At 39.6% G+C, this 19,141-nt stretch overlaps 2 protein-coding genes across 3 annotated transcripts; both read left to right on the top strand.

Annotated features, from left to right (window-relative positions):
• The first annotated feature begins 277 nt into the window (after positions 1–277).
• Positions 278–18,924, top strand: Elys (AT hook containing transcription factor 1 homolog). Of its 2 annotated transcripts, none has more exons than XM_023165645.2 (15): positions 278–592; positions 1,212–1,504; positions 2,377–3,107; positions 5,611–7,012; positions 7,559–8,225; positions 8,500–8,698; positions 8,817–9,066; positions 10,146–10,190; positions 10,265–10,670; positions 12,262–14,523; positions 15,404–15,907; positions 16,197–16,412; positions 18,379–18,552; positions 18,614–18,711; positions 18,769–18,924. In XM_023165645.2, the coding sequence occupies exons 1-15, from the start codon at positions 502–504 to the stop codon at positions 18,805–18,807; spliced, it is 7,377 nt and encodes a 2,458-aa protein (XP_023021413.2). In that variant the 5' UTR covers positions 278–501; the 3' UTR covers positions 18,808–18,924. The 2 variants fall into 2 exon arrangements, with proteins under 2 accessions (XP_023021413.2, XP_074041102.1); XM_074185001.1 differs by having other exon boundaries at positions 18,772–18,924.
• LOC141486650 (uncharacterized) lies at positions 4,394–5,243 on the top strand. The gene has a single exon (XM_074185003.1). The coding sequence runs from the start codon at positions 4,411–4,413 to the stop codon at positions 5,125–5,127; it is 717 nt and encodes a 238-aa protein (XP_074041104.1). The 5' UTR covers positions 4,394–4,410; the 3' UTR covers positions 5,128–5,243.
• Positions 18,925–19,141: the final 217 nt, after the last annotated feature.

The raw sequence follows: 19,141 nt of genomic DNA on the forward strand, positions 1-19,141 counted from the left end.
AAAAAGTTTGAATATTTTAATTTTTTTGAAGCCTTTGTGGCACGGATGTGTTCCGAAATGTTTAAATATAGACATCCCCATTTTCCATTTTTGAATAATATCCTAAAAATGTCAATGGTTATTTAAAAAATAACCGAAATAATGTAAGACATTGAAGAAAACGAAAGTTTTCAACAGCATTGTTCGTCTCTGAAATAAAACTGATTATTCTATACCAAATGTGACCATCTACCAGTCACAGAAGTTAACTATTAACGTTTGGAACGTACCTTTGAATTTTGCTTCAGTTGTCATTGTCAGCTGTGACAGGAAGCGGTGTTCTTGTTTGAATTGTTTAACTGTTTTCTGTTGATTTAATAAATATTAATTATAATAAAGCCTCTAAAAAATGTTTTGTGTAGTGATCTGTCATAAAATGGATAATTAAGTGCTTGAGAAACCGCAAAAATTTATTAAAGGAGTTCAAACCAAACATTATAGTTTTTAACCTCAAAATTCGAAATGTCACTTTCAATAAATAAAGTTTTACCGTTTCGGCACCCGACTTTGGAATTTGTTCCTCACAATGAGTACAACGTCGTCTCAAGCGAGGGTAAGAAATTGTAGACTTCATTGCTGGAGGATTAATAAATCTGTGGCATAACCTTCAAAGTGTCTTGAATTTTCTATGGACTAAAAAAGTGGACGATGATTGTGAAAACCCCATCAGTCTTATCAGAAGGCGACTTAAAAGTCGGAGTATCACAAGGTTCAACACTGGGACCGCTACTTTTTCTGCTATATATTTTGAAAATTGGATAGCTGGGATATCGAAAAGGTTGAAGACTGATGAGACTCTAATCTGCTTTCAAGTAGATATTCGTGACCCATACAATCATATGCTTTAGACAAATATATGTTGAATACGTTGAGGTGAACAACGTAAAGTCAGACCTCAAAGAAATGAAGCATGGCGTTCCTCAGGGCTCCGTTTTAGGTCCGCTATTGTTCTTCATATATATCAATGATCTATGCAGCTTAACGGAACTAGCAAGATATACCTTGTTTTTATATGATACGACTTTATTATGCTCCAGCAAAGACTCTGGGCATTATTATTATTGTGTCAGCAGGTTAAATGAGGGCACAGATGAAAAATTTCAATGTGAAACAATACAGAAAAACAAGTACCGCAATAGTAGTTCATTTGTCATCTTTCACTATTTTTCCAGGACTCCCATTATCGGGAAGACTTCTGCAAGACACTCGTCATGTATGGCACGCGAAAGGGCCTTCTTTGGAAGTTAGAAATGCGAAAACTGGTTGCAAAGTTGGAGCATGGACATTTGGATATATTTTGAAGGATTCAAACACTAGTATTGTATGTGTTGAAGAAATTCGTAGACCGCACGGGAGACTGTCTCTTCTAGCCGTTGGTATAGATTGCGCTATCAGTGGAGGCTTGGTCTGCATATTTGATGTTTTCAGTTCGAAAGTAATACGGGCTATACAGATCAAGGAAAAGGTTAGTATCTCTGTCCAGTAGTTCATTTATACTTCTTTACTGTTTACATTGTTCTCAGATGCGAAAATAATTTTGAGTTCTACAAAATATAATTGAAAAAGTATTGATATTTGGGAATAAATTGATGAGTCAGTGGGATGTCTATTAACAACAGAATTTTAAATTTTTTCAAAACAGAATGAACCTTTTGTACTGTGTATGTACTGTTTTCGTTGTTTTCTTATGAATGTCATATTCAGAATCAAGTGTTGGAAATTGTTTTTCCAGATTATGTAGTTGTTTCAAATTTCCAGAACAGTTTTTTTTATTTCACTGGTAAATTTACTTCTGCCTACACTGGACCGATAAAACAAGTATTTCATTTTAAAAATGTACTGGCCGCTACTTGATGTAATTCCATATTGAATCTCACTAGATTTTTGCTGTAGCTGATTTTCAAACCATGACAGTTTCGTTATTCAGTTACTTTCAAAAGCTGCAACAATAAATTAACCTTTTAAGTTACAACCATTTGAGGATAGAAAGCTATCTGAAAAAACCTGATATGACACCTAATTCATTGGGTCCTCCTGAAAATAGGTTAATAAATTAATCAGAAGAAAATTACATACTTAGTACTTACATAGGTCAAACTGGGCGGAAATTCAAACATGTATAAAGGTACATAGAAACAGTTTCCAAGCACTTTTCTGCCTGGAATCATGTTTACAATCGAAACTTAGGTAGCAACTAATATTAATGAGTATAAAACCGCTGTAACTCAAAATTAATTTATCATTCCTGTTTGTGTGAACACCTGTCATGGTTTCAAAAACTTGGTGTGGTGAAAATCTTTCGGTAAACTGTATTAGCGAGTTTTCATTTCATTTCAGATATCCTATTTACATGTAATTGATCCAGGCATAGAAGACCTGAACCTCCCAGGTCCGTTGAGGAATTTCGATGGGATTTTAGCTGTGGGTACAGACGGTGGTTGTGTAATTCTCATAGACATTTGCCGACAAATCTGCGAAGAAGCTCTATTCTCGACTACCAGAAAAGACGAACTGAACCCTTGCCAGCTAGTACTACTGACGTCAAAAAACATACCTAAAATCGAGTACTACAAAGAAAGATCAATGCGGGATGGAACTCATCTTGCGATACACCTGAACGCTGTTCTCGACAGCCTGACCGAGCACTTCATTCTCAAGGGGCCAAAAGGAGATGACCGGATCTACGTCAACAAAGAGGAAGTTATCACAAGCGGTCTTTACTATTGTCCCCAACTAACTTCCCTCCTTGTCGGGTATAACTTCGGAGCGTTCCAGCTCTGGGATCTCACCACCCTTACGTTGGTGTATACTTCTCCGGTTTGCGAAGGGCACTTGCCTGTCACAAAGTTTGCTCTGCAAGAACCAGCGGATGATCCGAGAGCATTTTGTTACGTTTGGGTATCGTACAGCAAGTCCGAGGTAGATCAGTCTGGCTTGCCGCTGGTTGTGATGTATTCACTCTGTTATGAATCTAAAGAGTTCCACGAAGGCTACGGGTTCCTGTATCAAGATTTCCAGCACTGTTCGGTTCGATTCCAGGTGGAATTGGGACCGTTGGAAGAGGTCAAGTGAGTATCAATGATACAAATGGTGTTTCAATAGAAATATATTATGATGCAAAAAGATGTTAACTTTGCCCAACAACTCATACTCATACATGGGGTTTTTGATTCATTTCTAACAGAATGAATTTGGTAATGAAAATAGAAAATAAATTAGAATTGTCCTAGTGTTCTCAATGTAAAGAAACAATGTTTATAAACTGAGGCTCAAAATAAATTCACCTCTTTGTATGATATATCGGTAAAATACGTCACAAATAAGTCTTATTTGTGTGAGATGGTAATGTTGATGATTGATGTTGATGATTGTGTAGATAAAGATGTTGATGATTGTGTAGATAAAGATATTGATGATAATGATGACGATGTTAATGATGATCAGGTTGGTAATAATAACGATGTTGATGATGATGAATATGTTGATAATGAAGATGTTGATGATTGTGTTGATGTTGATAATGATGATGACGATGATAATGATGACGATGTTGATGATGATGATACTGGTAATAATGACGATGTTGATGATAGTGTTGATGACGATGTTGTTGATGAGAATGTTGAGGATGTTGATATGAGAATGTTGATGATGAGAATGTTGTTGATGGGGATGTTGTTGAAGATGAAACTGATGATTGTGTGAATGTTGTTGATAATGAGGATTACGATATTGATGATGGTGTAGATAATTATGATGGTATCGATAATGATGTGATTTTGATAATGACGAACGATGTTGATGATGACGGCGATGTTGTTGATGACGACGATGTTGTTGATGACGACGATGTTGTTGACGACGATGTTGTTGATGACGACGATGTTGTTGACGACGGCGATGTTGTTGATGACGGCGATGTTGTTGATAACGATGTTGTTGTTGATGACGATGTTGTTGTTGATGACGATGTTGTTGTTGATGACGATGTTGTTGATGATGACGATGTTGTTGTTGATGACGATGTTGTTGTTGATGACGATGTTGTTGACGACGATGTTGTTGTTGACGACGATGTTGTTGTTGACGACGATGTTGTTGTTGACGACGATGTTGTTGTTGACGACGATGTTGTTGTTGACGACGATGTTGTTGTTGACGACGATGTTGTTGTTGACGACGATGTTGTTGTTGACGACGATGTTGTTGTTGACGACGATGTTGTTGTTGACGACGATGTTGTTGTTGACGACGATGTTGTTGTTGACGACGATGTTGTTGACGATGTTGTTTACGACGATGCTGTTGTTGACGACGATGCTGTTGTTGACGACGATGCTGTTGTTGACGACGATGCTGTTGTTGACGACGATGCTGTTGTTGACGACGATGCTGTTGTTGACGACGATGCTGTTGTTGACGACGATGCTGTTGATGACGATGTTGTTGATGACGATAATAATGTTGTTGATGATGATCATGTTGTTGATAATAATGGTGTTGATGATGGTGATCATGTTGTTGATGATAATGGTGTTGATGATGATCATGTCAATAATAATGACGAACGATGATAATGTTGATAATGATGACGACGACGTTGTAGATGGCGACGATGTTGCTGATGATGACGATGTTGTTGTTGATGACGATGTTGTTTTTGGTGATGATGCTGATGGTGTTGATGATGATGTTGATAATCATGACGACGATAGTGTTGATAATGATGACGACGACGTTGTAGATGATGGCGATGTTGTTGATGACAACGAAGTTGTTGATGACAACGAAGTTGTTGATGACAACGACGTTGTTGATGACGACGACGTTGTTGATGACGACGACGTTGTTGATGATGCCAATGTTGTTGATGATGCCAATGTTGTTGATGATAATGACGATGATGTTGATGAAAGTATTGATAATGATGATGATAGTATTGATAATGATGTTATTGATGTTGATGAGGATGTTAATCATGATATTATTGATGTTGATGAAATGTTAATCATGGTGATGATGATGATGATGTTGATGGCTATGTTGAAAATAATGATATTGATGATGATGAAGAAACAATCTTCATGAACGAAGGCATCTGTTTGCATACTTCATTGGTGAAATAAATCACCAATAAATCTCATTTATTTGTGTAAATGATGGTGTTGATGATGATGTTTATGATGATGTTGATGATGATAATTTAGATGATGATCATAGTGTTGATAATGATAATGATGTTGATCATAATGATGACGATGTTGATAGTGTCGATGGTCATGTCGGTACAGTTGATAACAATGATTTTGATTATGATGTTGATGACAAACTGAACAATACGGACAATTGAAAACTATAGACTAGCATCAACTATCATTCAAGTATTTCTGTTAGCTATAGTAGCATTTTTCAATGAGAAAAAATTTGAACCATTCACAAAACACATAATGAGGTTGAGATCCTTTGATTGCAATTTCCAGAGATAAAGATAGAAAATAGATGACTGGTTCATCACATTTTCATATAAATGTAAACATAGGAAACAATTTCTCACTTGCTATTGTATTCCAGACATGGGCCTGATCCAAAATGGGGCCAATGCTTGGGTCTCCAACCGATCTCCAAAATCCCCCCAGGTAAGGAACACAATTCACGCGTCTCGTCCGGAGACAATTTAGCGCTATGCCTCATATCGTGGACAGTATGGTTCGGAGAAAACATCAATCAAACCAACATCCTCATCTTTGACTTGAACCAGTGGTACAAAGAGCAGATGCCCAACTTCTCCAGATGGAAGAACTGTAGCAACTACTTGTTACGACTCTCGCTCACCGACATGATCCACATAACGGGTAACGGTAAAACAGGGCCCCTATTGGACGTTGCTTTGGATCCAAAATCGTTGGCGCAATTCGTAGGCGTGCAGAGGCTGGAGGAACACTTCTACCCGACTTCGCTGTCGTTCGATTTGTTGGTGCTCCGAGAAAACGATGTTGTGCTGTTTCACAATAGAGGCCTCCAGCAAGCTTTGCTTCATCAGATCGAGTCAACCGGGCCTCTGTGTCTTCTCAAGCCCAGTGAGGTTTCGAGGCAGGTGCTGTCACTTGGGCTGACACCGTTATTCAGCGAGGAGTCTTTGAATTCGTCTTTTTCCACTGGGACTCAGAGGGAAATCATACTGAACGTGGGGCTGGAGCACCAGCTCGTAGGCTGGTTATGCAAGTGTGCTTTCGAATGGGCGAATGGTAGTTTTTCTTCCGCAGGTTGCTCCCTGGACTTTCTCCTCAACTGGGCGTTTCAGCGAGCTGTCAGTATGAAAACTCACTGTGACAGGTACTGCGCCCCCTTGTTCGATCACTCCCAGTCGCAGCTGGACAACAACACGACTGTTCTCCTCAACAGCTGCATCAGACAGATTAACAACCTGTGCGTCTTGTACTCTTATATCATCAACAAGCTGAGCTCGTTCCTTTCTTGCCCTGACCTGGTCGAGGAACAGAGGCGGAGCTTGCAGATGGTCAGCGTGTATTTCGAGGTCCTGCAGTGGCTGGTCAACATAGGTCTGTTGCCGGAATATGCTCCTTCGATGTACCCCCGAAACTCTGACAAAATCGGCGCCCCGTATCCGGTCCAAGAGCTCACCAAATTCTACAACGACAAGCGGACTGAGCTGCAGCTTCTTAACGAGGAGACCTTCGCCAGCAAAGACAGTCTTCTGTTCATCGACAACCTCATCAACAGGAATTGCGGTGGGAGTCACTTGCAAGCGCAGTGGCGTGAAGACAACGGGAACGGGCTGTACCCTCCGCCCTCTTTGCAGTCTTTGATACGGACGTACCTGGTCGACGTGGCCGAAATCAAGCACAAGCATTCACTTGTGATTTACTTGTTTCTGGATTTGGCGATGGCTTTGGAGAAGAGTCGCTACTCCCCCGTTATTACGTATCTCATCAAATTTCCCGCAGTTTTCAAGGTAAGTGTATATTCATTTATGAATGTACGAGAGTTGTCGTAGAAGTAATTTAATCCTAGATTAGTCATTCCCGGCAGGTGTCTACCGGTGTCACTTCTCACTCAGTAAAAAGCACGGAGTAGGGATGAGAACGAAGCCGGTCTTCTGTCTCTCTCATACAGTTAACCTTCCCTCATTCCTATAGTTTTCGGTCACTATTATTGTTTGTCCATCGAGCGTAGATGGAGTTTGCGATACCACCGAAGCTGTGAATCATCCGCATAATTTACAACTGAAGGTTGGATCGCTCCGTAATTTGAATCCACCACGGCTGTGCAACGGCACACGATTAGTCATTGAAAAATCACCGAAAAACGTTGTCGAAGCCAGCATTTTAATTGGCGAATCCTTATTACACCTACAGATGTGCCAATGACTTGATTCAAAATTCTCTGGGGAATTTTCTAGGCAAAATGTCAAATTTGACAGTGACTGACTATTAGTAAAAAATATCCCAAGATTCCCACTTCAATGCAAGCACTTTATATGAATTTGTCGTTTTCAAAGGTGAGTACAAGCGTCATAAAAATCACCCAAGCTTTCTGGCAATTGGATCACGGCGATTTCGCTACGGCCATGGAGCAGTTACTGGACCCCTTCGTGCTAGGCGAAGACCTTCAACCGTGGCAACATACGATCGCGATGAGGTCTCTCTGCGTCCAGAAGCAGTACAACTTCGCCCTGCTCTACATACAAACCAGAAAACCGCCCATGACGGACCACACCGACTTCCTAACGGCCATCAGCCTGTTCGTAGCCAACAAGATGCTCGACGAGGCGTTCTACTTCATGAAGCAGCACCGGAACGGCGCAGACGAAGACCTCCTGATGCACCTCTTCGAGGAATGCAAAAAGAATGACTGCCTCCACGATCTGCTGTACAAGAACTTGGGTTCTGGCGAGGAACAGGCGTTCATCAAGTACTTGAAGAACGCCAACAGCGCTTCTTCGGACGAGCTGCAGGTTTTCTACTATCTGCTGCGGTCGAGGTATCTCGAAGCGTTCGATTATCACGCAGGCGTTGTTAGAAACAACGGCAGGCAAGGGTTGATCGGGCAGAGTAATGTTTCGACGACGGATCAAGTGGTGAGGATCTTCAAGTCTCTGTTGCCGGACGTGAACAGGAACCTCGTGGAATACGTCAGGAAGGAGAGGACAAATCTTTGGAAGGAAGGTGAGTTTTGTTCATTCGTTTATTCATTTACCAATTTGGCGCAGTAGGTAGGTGTGCTGTCGAACCAAGTTGATGAAGTTAAAGATTTTGGTGTTATATTTGATGAAAAGTTGTCATTCTTATCCCATATGTACGTATTTGATCAAAGTTTCACTAAAATTTCTAACGAATCTATAACGAAAAAGTTTTTCATTTGTAGGGAAAAGTTCGAGGCTCACCATATATTTGTCTATTTCACATTGATCCCTTTTCTAAGGATTGCGTATAATTACAGTTTCTAGACCGACTCCTCTCTCCGTCTTCGTTCACAATACCAACGAACAAATTCAATATAAGTCGACATTGATACACGCGGCATTAGCAAAGGCCAAGCATACGTTTCAGGACAATTTGAATGAAACCAAATTCAATGAGTTGCTGACTGAAGAAACGCCGTTTTTGAGGACGCCCAAGGCCTTTAAAAATGGCACCAGGTGAGTAAAAGAGATTATGATGAACGTAAGAGATTCTTTCTATCGAATAATTTTCAAAGTAATCTCTTCCGTGCAGCTGTGATTATGGTCATCAATCGTATGTTCTGATTTTTCTTAGAATGACGCCAAATATAATAACTCCCAACGTCATTGAATTCGACGAAAACGGCGAAGGGTTTGGCCCGTCTCCCCCAAAAAAACTCAAACTGACTCCGAGGCTTTCCACTGGAAGTCCCCCCAAAATGAACGTCTCAGTGCACGCCATAATGCTCACGCCTATTGTTAGGAGAAAGACCTCATTGCAACAGGACCAGTCTAACCTATCAAGCACGATTATGAATGTCTGTACACCTCAAGGTATCCTGAAGGTAAGTTGATTTGAAAAATATTGATTACAGTACCAAAAAATTAAAAGGAAATGTCTTGGTCCTTGGATATTGTTTCACCAAGACCACATGGAACCAAGACTGAGACAACTGAGCAAGGAGTTCCACAAGGCTCAGTGTTGGGACCCCTACTTTTCGCACTATGTATGAATGACATACCAAGGTTCAAATCATATTGGTCTCGGGATGAAACTGATGGATTGAAACTAAACTCAAACTGCTACCACCTCCTTCAGGATTCTCTTTTTCATAAAAGAAACTCAGATGAATTTTTGAATACTGAAACTTCTGTACAGCTGGATTCTTGGTGCTTACTGATATGCAGTACAATTATTTGAACTCCCAATGACCTTTGAAGTGATAAAAATGATTGTCACAAAGCATATCATATCATATAAAACCAAAACTAGGGCAATTGAGTAAAGAGTTCTACAAGGGTCAGTGCTGGGACCACTCTTTTTCGTAATGTATATCAATGACCTATCGACGTTCAAATAATATTAGCCTCGGGATTAAACAGAAGATTCAGAACTGAATCAAAACTACTACAAGAAAAAGTTCAGATACTTGACAAAGATAATCTCTCTAAGTTGCCTGTAAAATTATCCACTATTAATAACTCTTTGAAAGTACATTAAGACTGAAACTTTGATAATTGTAGAGCTTTATTATTGGTGCTTTTTGATGTGCAGCACAATTATTTGAATTCGTGATAACCTTAAATTCATAGTAGTCGATGAAAATGATGATTAGTTGCTTTATTATTTGTTTGTCACAACGCCTACCTCATAAATACAGATGATTAAAACTAAAACTGGAAGAGAATATTGTTCCGATGGCTTCATTAGGTTTGCCAATCGTATGAAAGTCATTTACATAAATTATAAATGAAAGTGGCCCCAAGACACTACCTTGTGGTACTCCTATTATCTATAATAGTTATGCCCCATGGTATATAAAAGGGGACTTAGATTGGTCTTGTTCTTGGTCTAGTTCTTGAAAGAAAATAACTGTTGGTTTTGAATATACAATTAATCTTGAAGTATTCATTAAATTTTCAGGGTAGAAATATTGAAGAAGAAGAAGATGCAGGAAGAAGTGACAGGGTAAGTATCCAGGGTTTTTTATGCTATACAGAGTGCCTGAAAAACAGTACCACATCACAAGTATCTGATTTCAGAAATCGGGCATTGGTCTGCGCTCGAGAAGATCCGTATCCAGAACCCCTCGGCCTCAGCATGTCCAATTTCAGGACTCTTTCAGCGATCTGAGCTCGAAACCAGCCGAAAGCACCGCTCTCGAAGACCAGATACTCCAGAAATCTTCTTTGTCTTCCAAAGATATTAGTTGTATGGTTTCCTCGAAAGAAAGTAGTCGTTCCACTAACGATGACGTGTTTTATTCACCGAATACTTCGCTGGAAGAGCTGTCCCACGAGAAGGAGCAACAAGAGTTTACGAATTTGGAAAGTACAAAGTTGGAGGGGGATTCGGTGAAGGAAGACGAAGAAAGCCGGGAAATTGAGAGGGATCCGAGTCCAAACGAATCTGCCGTTGAATCTCCAAGGGGGAGAAGGAGTTATAAAAGTGAGTCTTTTTGTTTTTTCTGATTGAAGGTTTTTTTAATTGTTTCTGTTGTTTTGAAAGATATGGTAAGTATTTTTGTTTGTACGTGGACTGTATTTCCTGTGACATTCGAGCGACTCGTCTTCTCTTGCACTCCCGATCATTTTTGGCGGATTTTTTGATTGAAGATTGGTTTTTTATGTTGTTTCTGCTGTTTTGAAAGATATGGTAAGTATTTTTGTTTGAACGTGGACTGTATTTCCGGTGGCATTCCAGCTACTCATCTTCCCTCGCACTACCGATCATTTTTGGCGGAATATCTTATACGGGGAGGTGGGGGGCCGATACAGTCACAAATGGAGGCAAACACAGCAATGCCGCGGTCTGGATATTAATAAAGAATGAAAAAAACACTTTCATAAAACACAAGGGTGGGAAAACGTTCCGGCCTTTGTCGTCTTTGAAAAAGTACGGCCCGATGATGCCATTGACCCATAATCTACACCAAACAGTGACTTTTTCGGGATGCATCGGTAGCTCTTGCAATGCTTGTGGTTGGTATTCACTCCAGATGTGGCAATTTTGCTTTTTAACGTATCCATTCAACCAGAAATGAGCCTAGAAGCTGAACAAAATTTTTCGATAAAAATGTGGATCTTACTTCAACTTTGCCAGCTCCCATTCACCAAATGTTAGACGTTGTGGTTGGTCGTGTGGCTTCAACTCTTGCACCAGCTGTATCTTATAAGGTTTTACACCCAAATCGTTTCGGAAAATTTTCCACGTAGTGGAGTAACAGAGGCCCAGTTGCTGCGAACGGCGGCGAATCGGCATTTCACGGCCATCACGAACACTGGCGGATACAGCCGCAATATTTTCTTAAGTCCTCACTCTACGTATGCGTGTTGGTGGTTTAATGTCCAGTAATGTAAACTGGGTTCAAAATTCAGTCACAAGCTTCCGAATAGCTCCCTCAGTAGGCCGACGAAACTGCCCTTAAATTGGAAGAAGTGCACGATTCTTCACCGAGCATGAATTTTAATAATAAAATTCAATAATTTGCAAACGTTGTTCATTCGTAAGTCCATTCATGGTTAAATTATAGGCCAAACTGAACAAGGTTGATATTGATACAAGACACGATTCACGCGTGATCTGTCAAAAACAGTGTTGCCATAAATATATCAGCAAAAAAAACACTCATTGGTCTAACGTGAGCAAACGCGGCCCAAATGTGACAAACACGTTCTTTTGACATGTTCATAACCTCTGCTATCTCTCTCATTTTAGTTCGTCGGTCGTCTAGCACCATTTGGTGAACTTTGGTGATGTTTCCGTCGGTAGATGCAGTTCTTGGACGTTCCAAACGTTCATCGTCTCCCAAACTCTTAGCGTCACGTTTAAATTCAGCTGCCCAAAATTCCACTGTGGTAATTGATGGTGCAGAGTCCCCATACACAGAATCCAACTCATCTTTGATTTGCGTAGGCGTATTGTCTTTCAAAAACAAATTTAATGACAGCTTGATACTCGATTTCGATTACTAGTTCCTTGAGGAGGAACAAAATTTCGTGTACACGAAGTAGGTCAGAGAGATGCCCTCTTGTTTCAGGATCGTTCAAAGAAATGTCTCCGGTGCGTTCCAGTCCGAGACTTGCTAAAAATACCTCCTCTCAAGTCGCTCAACAGCTGCCAAAAATTTCGCAAGATGACTCAGCAACAGAAGGTAAAAAAATTGATGTGTCTGCATCTAACTCGGAGCGTATTTCTGAAGACTCGACACCACCGGTGCAGTCGCCAAGGTTGTTGCTCAAAGTTAAGGGTAGAAGGTCGCTGAGTCGGCAGGTTCTGGAACAGAACACGTTTTTGAGATTGTGCACCCCCATGAAGAGTGACACAACGGTAAGCAAAGAGACAACGTTTTCGAAAACGGAAAAGACCGTCTCCGAAGAAAAATCCCCTAGAGTTTCGAGAACTACTACCGTGGAAACGAGTTTGAAAATTTCTGATGTCTCTCGAAGCAGTCTGAACTCTCCGGCCACTCAGAAAATCCATAACGTAAGCGGTTCAGTCACAAGGAAACAAGACCTGGAAATCTCAACAGACTTCGACAGTTCTATGGAAAGTGATGCAAGTTTCGAATTATCAACGCAAAATAAGGTTCCCGAGCTCGAGATTTCCGATTCAGTCCACGAATACATGAAGTCTGTTTACGCGAAACTTGCCGCCATGCAGAAGAAGAATTCTTCCCAAGACTTACTCAAACCGGATACTCTGAGCCAAACCTCGAATGTTGAAAATTCTGAAACCGGCCAGGTAGAAGTTGAAATGTCCAACGAGGAAGTCGGAGGATCTAGCGTTGAAGCGCCACCTATCGAGGATAATAAAACTGTTTCAGAAGAAAACATGCCTAATGTCTCTCAAAACAAATCAGCTGATCAGTTGGAGCGTGAAGCAAGTGAAAGAGATTCGGCAGGCTCATCTCAAAACAAAGATAAGAGCGAGGAGGTTATATCGATGGAAATCTACGAAGACCTGTCAAGCGGTGCCGATGATAAACAATCTTGTACCGAAGATCATTCAGGATTTGATGAGCTGGAGGTGAACGTGTTTGGGATCACAGAATCTGCAGCTACAACTCCTTCAAAAAAGATGGAGCAGAGCTCAGCCAGCTCTTCTGAAGGTTCCATTCCTGAAACAGAAAAGGCGTTTATAGAATATACACCCGAAAAGAAAGTATCTGGCAATGAAGAGGTCATTGTTATCAACTCCAGTGAGGACGATGAGGAAGCGAGCAATTCGAGCTCTATCAACTTGCAGGTTTCTTTTGAGCAAAATATTCAGGCTCACAATCGTTCTGAAGCTTCTAGTCAGTCTTCAGACAGTGAAGAAGGCGAATACCACTCGGTTAAAAAGAAATGTCTTGAAGACAACGAAATGGATGATGTCGTGGAAAATGTTGATGCTCCGGTTATGGAGACTGAGGAATTAGATAAAGAAGTTGAAGGGGAAGAAGCTGCAGCAAGTTTGGACGTCGGCGAATCACATCATGGTCCAGAGAAAGTTTCTTCAGAAGAAATCAACAAAAGCAGCGCCCGTGGGACGTCTGCAGAGGATTTCAGCACAACGGAAGAGGTCCACGAAGTTAAGAGATCTTCTGAACCTAAAGGAATTGATGAAGGTGCAGCATTGGAAGATTTGGAGGATTTACAAGGACCCACGGGCAGAGAAACGATAATTTCAAAGGAAAGAGATGATGAAACCAAAGATACAATGGAAACAGTCACTCAAGAAAGTACGAATTCAAAAGCCACCGTCAAGGAAGTGCCTGTCAAAGTATCTGCAACTGACTGTCAGAAAAAGCTCGTTCCTCCGGAGTTAACGGCTACCATTGAGGATACGAAAATGAGCAAAAAAAAGGACCAGTTCACAAACACGTCGTTCTCATCGTTGGATACCACAGACGGCGAGTTAGAAACTGAAGACACTGATAAATCTACCAAAGTCGATGGAGGTTCTGGCACTAATAAAGTCGAGCAATCGTCGCAGACTGCGAGGAAAAGCCTGGCCCAAGAAAGTTTCGTCGGAGAGGTGGATTGGTCAACCAATCAAAGAGTCTATCCTCCGAGGGTTCCCGCCAGAACGAATGCTGAAGATTCGTCTTCGGATACTACGGAGGGTGAAACGGTCAGACAAGACTTGGTCGTGACTGCTCAGGTCCATGCTACGAGTAAAAAGAAGATCGAGCAGCCTCTCATTAAGCGGGTCACCAGGAGAAGTGTCAGTTTGATGTCGCAGGGTCCTTTGGAGGCTCCAAAGGACGGGCTACAGGAAGGAATGGATGACAAGCAAACGGAGGATGTCTTTACGCCAGGTGAGTTGACACTGTTATAATTTTTCTGGAAATAGTAACTCCTTGACTAACGTTTCTTGTTTGATAACTATAACGATCTATTTTCCCAAGAAACATACGCCATCTGTTGAAAAAATACGGGGATTTTTTATTTTTCTCAAAAAAATGTATGGGTCTCACCCACAAACTAAACAGGCTAAACAGCTGAATCTGTACATATGTTCGACCTTCAACCCCCGTCGAATGACGGATACAACCCCCAATTTTTTAAATGGGAAGTATAGGTTTGTGATATATCGTTTGAAAGGTCTCTCCATTCTCTTTCTCTATGTTTTTTTTAGATGGTATCCTTTAACAAAACTGTAAATAATTTCCGTGGCAACGTTAGTTTAAAACGCCTTGCCAACTTGTTTTGTGTGTTACAACATTAGTTGTCAGTATTTTAATTTAAGTTTAAAGTTCGTTAACTTCAAGTCTGACAAATGGTTAGATTAACGGAAATGCATAAAATAACAGTTTTACAAATGATTGGTTACGGAGATAAAACCCGAACACAACAGAAAGTAGCTCGCCTATTTCATGAGAAATTTCCTAATTTACCGCCCATATCTCAAGCGATTGAATCACTACTTTCACGCAGACACAGCTTTCAGAGCAGAATTTTCGTCTGGTCCCACTATTTCTACAGTCAAGTACATGTAAAGACAAAGTATCACACTGAGACTCTTCCTGAGATTGTTTTTCCAAATGAATTAAATCTTCAGCGATTGAATCACTACTTTCACACAGGCACAACTCTCAGAGCACCTTAAAAGTTTTCCTGTAGTGCTTGTGTTTTATATTTGTTCAAGATTTTGATAATTTCTCATAATTTTCGGTATGTTTTCCATTTGAATGGCAGAGAAACCTAAATCCAGAGTTGCTTCTCCATCCCGTTGTTCTACCAGAACTAGTAAACCGAGGAGGCTATCTCAGTGCAGCAGCAGCACGATCGATTGTGAAATGAACACCTCCAAAGAAACCCTGGAAGCTCCCAAAGTGGCGACCCTTCTGAGGAAGACCCGTAGTGCTAGCGTTGACGAAGTGAAGACGTATTCGAGAAAGCGTACCTTGAAAAGAAGCAACTCCGTAGAGGGAGAAACTGCGGCAGAGATCAAACCAAAACTCAGAGGCAAAGCTAGATCGGTGTCACAGATGCCGGTTATTTCTGAAGAGGCAAAGTCGCAGAGAGGTAGCAAGGAAGTTTACGCCAGCTCGAGAAGACTAACGAGGAGACAGGCTAGTATTGTGAAGGGCGTTCCGACGCCTGCGGAACTCACGGCTGAGGATGAGGGAGAATCGGTGAAGCCGTTGGAGTTGGAAGGTTTGGATCCTATCAAGTTGTTGGACAAGGAACCGTTTCAAGGTAAGAATATTGATAGAATTATCATAGGTTCATAGTCATTATCAAAGATGTGACCAGGATCTCTTCGATACTAAACAAGGGTTGGAAAGTTTTAAGAGACTCTCTTGTGTTCTGATGTCCAAGTTTTGAGGTAACAACTGGTTTGGCCAACATATCATTTGGAATAATTTAAACAGTTCAGACATTAGACCCAACTCAGTGTTAATTTTGATGTTTTTAATATTTTTGTTATATATTATTATATATTTCATGATGCAACAAATATTGAAAGGAGAATATTTCGCATTAGGTGAACCGGATCCCGAAGAAAAAAAGGTTTACCAAGTTTCACCTTCTCCTTCGAACAGCACAGCTGGTTCGATTAACAAACCAGCGAGGAGGAAGAGTCGGTCGGCATCTGTGGTTTCTGATATTTCACTTCCTCCTTCAGTAAGTGAACCTCCTACGCCGGAAAAACGACCTCGGAAGACAAGGAGTCAAGCAGGGAGTCCCAAAACTCCAACAGGTGAGGAGAAAAAGGGTTTTTGAAAAAGCAAAACATCTTTCAGTTATTTAATCTCAATGAGACAACTATCAGTTAATTCATCTCACTAAAGTGGTTACTTTTTCTCACAAAGGGGTTTTTTAGTTACTTCATTACCCAAAGACAAATTTCAGTAACTTCATCTCACAAAAACGACTTTCAGTTATATCATCTCACTAAAAATTAATTTCAGTTATATTATCTCACAAAAACTACTTTCAGTTATATTATCTCACAAAAACACCTATCAGATACTTCATGTCATGAAAATAACTTTCTTCTAATTTATCTCACAAAAACTGTTTTCAGTTATTCATGAAAATAACCTTCAGCTACTCTGTTTCACAAAGACAACTTTTAGTTACTTCATCTCACGAAAACAACCTCCTATTTCTTAGTTTCCGTTACTTCATTTCCCAAAGACAAATTTCAGTAACTTCATCTCACAAAAACGACTTTCAGTTATATCATCTCACTAAAATGAATTTCAATTATATTATCTCACAAAAACGACGTTCAGTTATATTATCCCACAAAAACGACGTTTAGTTATATCATCTCACAAAAATGACTTTCAGTTATATTATCTCACAAAAACAACTATCAGGCACTTCATGTCACGAAAATAACTTCATTTTAATTTATCTCACAAAAACTGTTTTCAGTGTTATTTAATCTCATGAAAATAACCTTTAGCTACTCTGTTTCACAAAGACAACTTTTAGTTACTTCATCACACGAAAACAACTTCCTATTTCTCAGTTTTCGTTACTTCGTTTCCCAAAGACAAATTTCAGTAACTTCATCTCACAAAAACGACTTTCAGTTGTATCATCTCACTAAAACGAATTCCAGTTATATTATCCCACAAAAACGACGTTTAGTTATATTATCTCACAAAAACCATTTTCAGTTATATTATCTCACAAACACAACTATCAGGTACTTCATGTCACGAAAATAACTTTCTTCTACTTTATCTCACCAAAACAGTTTTCAGTTATTTTATCTCACAAAGATGATTATCAGTTATTTAATCGCATGAAAATAACCTTTAGCTACTCTGTTTCACAAAGACAACTTTCAGCTACTTCATCTCACGAAAACAACTTCCTGTTTCTCAGTCTCCGTTACTTCATTACCCAAAGACAAATTTCAGTAACTTCATCTCACAAAAACGACTTTCAGTTATATCATCTCACTAAAATGAATTTCAGTTATATTATCTCACAAAAACGACGTTCAGTTATATTATCTCACAAAAACGACGTTCAGTTATATCATCTCACAAAAACTAATTTCAGTTATATTATCTCACTAAAGCGAATGTACGTTATATTATCTCCCAAAAATGACGTTCAGTTATATTATCTCACAAAGACATTTATCAGGTACTTCATCTCACGTAAATAACTTTCAGCCGCTTCATCTTACAAAGACAACATTCAGGTACTGTCTTCTACAAAGAGAATGGCAAATTTCAGTTACTTTGTTTCACAAAGACAAAGAAAACTTTCAGTTGCTTCATCTCACAAAGACTTGTTTCAGTTACACCGTCTCACAAAGACCTGTTATTTCCCAGACACAACTTTTGTTACTTCGTCTCACAACAAAATGCTTTCAATAGCTTCCTAATATTTTTGTTTTATTGTCATATTGATATATTCAGGTCCACAGACGTTTTCCACCGTTGAAACACAACCTCCAACAATTTTGTTCACACTACCTCTTCTGTATATATAGTTTTCCACTCAGCTAAAAAAGATATACAGGGTGTGGTCGTTTCAGTAATAATGTTTCATGAAATGTATATGCAAAACGAAGGTTTGTTTATTGACTTGTTCATAAGTAGTTGAAACGCATTGCCAGTGAAATAACGTTTTGAGCATGTTGATAATTGTTATTGAACACGTTGACAATTGTTAGAAGCAATATATTTTTGATTCAGGAGTTAAAACACGATCTAGGAAACATTCTGAAACAAGTTCGATAGCATCAGCAAAATCTGATCCTGCAACACCCCCGAAAAGATCGAGGAAAAAACAAACGGAAGATTCTGAGGCCAGCACAAGTATGAAAAGGACCAGGAGTAGAGCAGATTCGGTGTCTTCTGCACATTCAGGTAATTGAACGCACATTTATTTTAACGACAATGATAATATCATGCCATAATTTTGTTGTAGATGCAACTGAATCTCCTAGAAAGAACTTGAGAGCCAGAAGATTGGTGTCGGCAAAGTCTGATTTACCAGAAATTACAGAGGAAAAAGTTGATGAAAGTGTAAGTTGAAATATTTTCATCCGGAGTGAACGTACAATATCTTTTTTTATTTTCCAGAAGGCTAGTCAAAAGAAGAATACAAGGAAAAAGAATTGAAATTATCGAATAAGATAATCACGTTGATTTTTGTTTAGTGTGCACACAAAACTTTTTTGGTGACTTGTAAATATTGTGACTAATGTAAATGTTAATAAAATGAATTTGTTTAGTCTTTATTGTTATTTGTGATGAAATAAAGTCCCACCTTCTTAACAAAATTCACCTTGTAGCGCTCCATCTATGATATCTTTACTTGATAGAAATAAAAATTCCAAAAATTAGTTGTGATATCTTTTTTCATGTTATATTAGGTCGTTTCAAAAATTTTTTCCTTTTTTTTGAGTCTACAATAAACTGTTATATCTTAATGAATACTTTGAAGTGAGTGGAA

This window comes from Leptinotarsa decemlineata, unplaced genomic scaffold (assembly GCF_025532065.1).
Source record: "Leptinotarsa decemlineata unplaced genomic scaffold, Ldec_3_MD MMD2_tig00026361_RagTag_RagTag, whole genome shotgun sequence".
In the NCBI taxonomy this organism is placed as follows: Eukaryota; Metazoa; Arthropoda; class Insecta; order Coleoptera; family Chrysomelidae; genus Leptinotarsa; species Leptinotarsa decemlineata.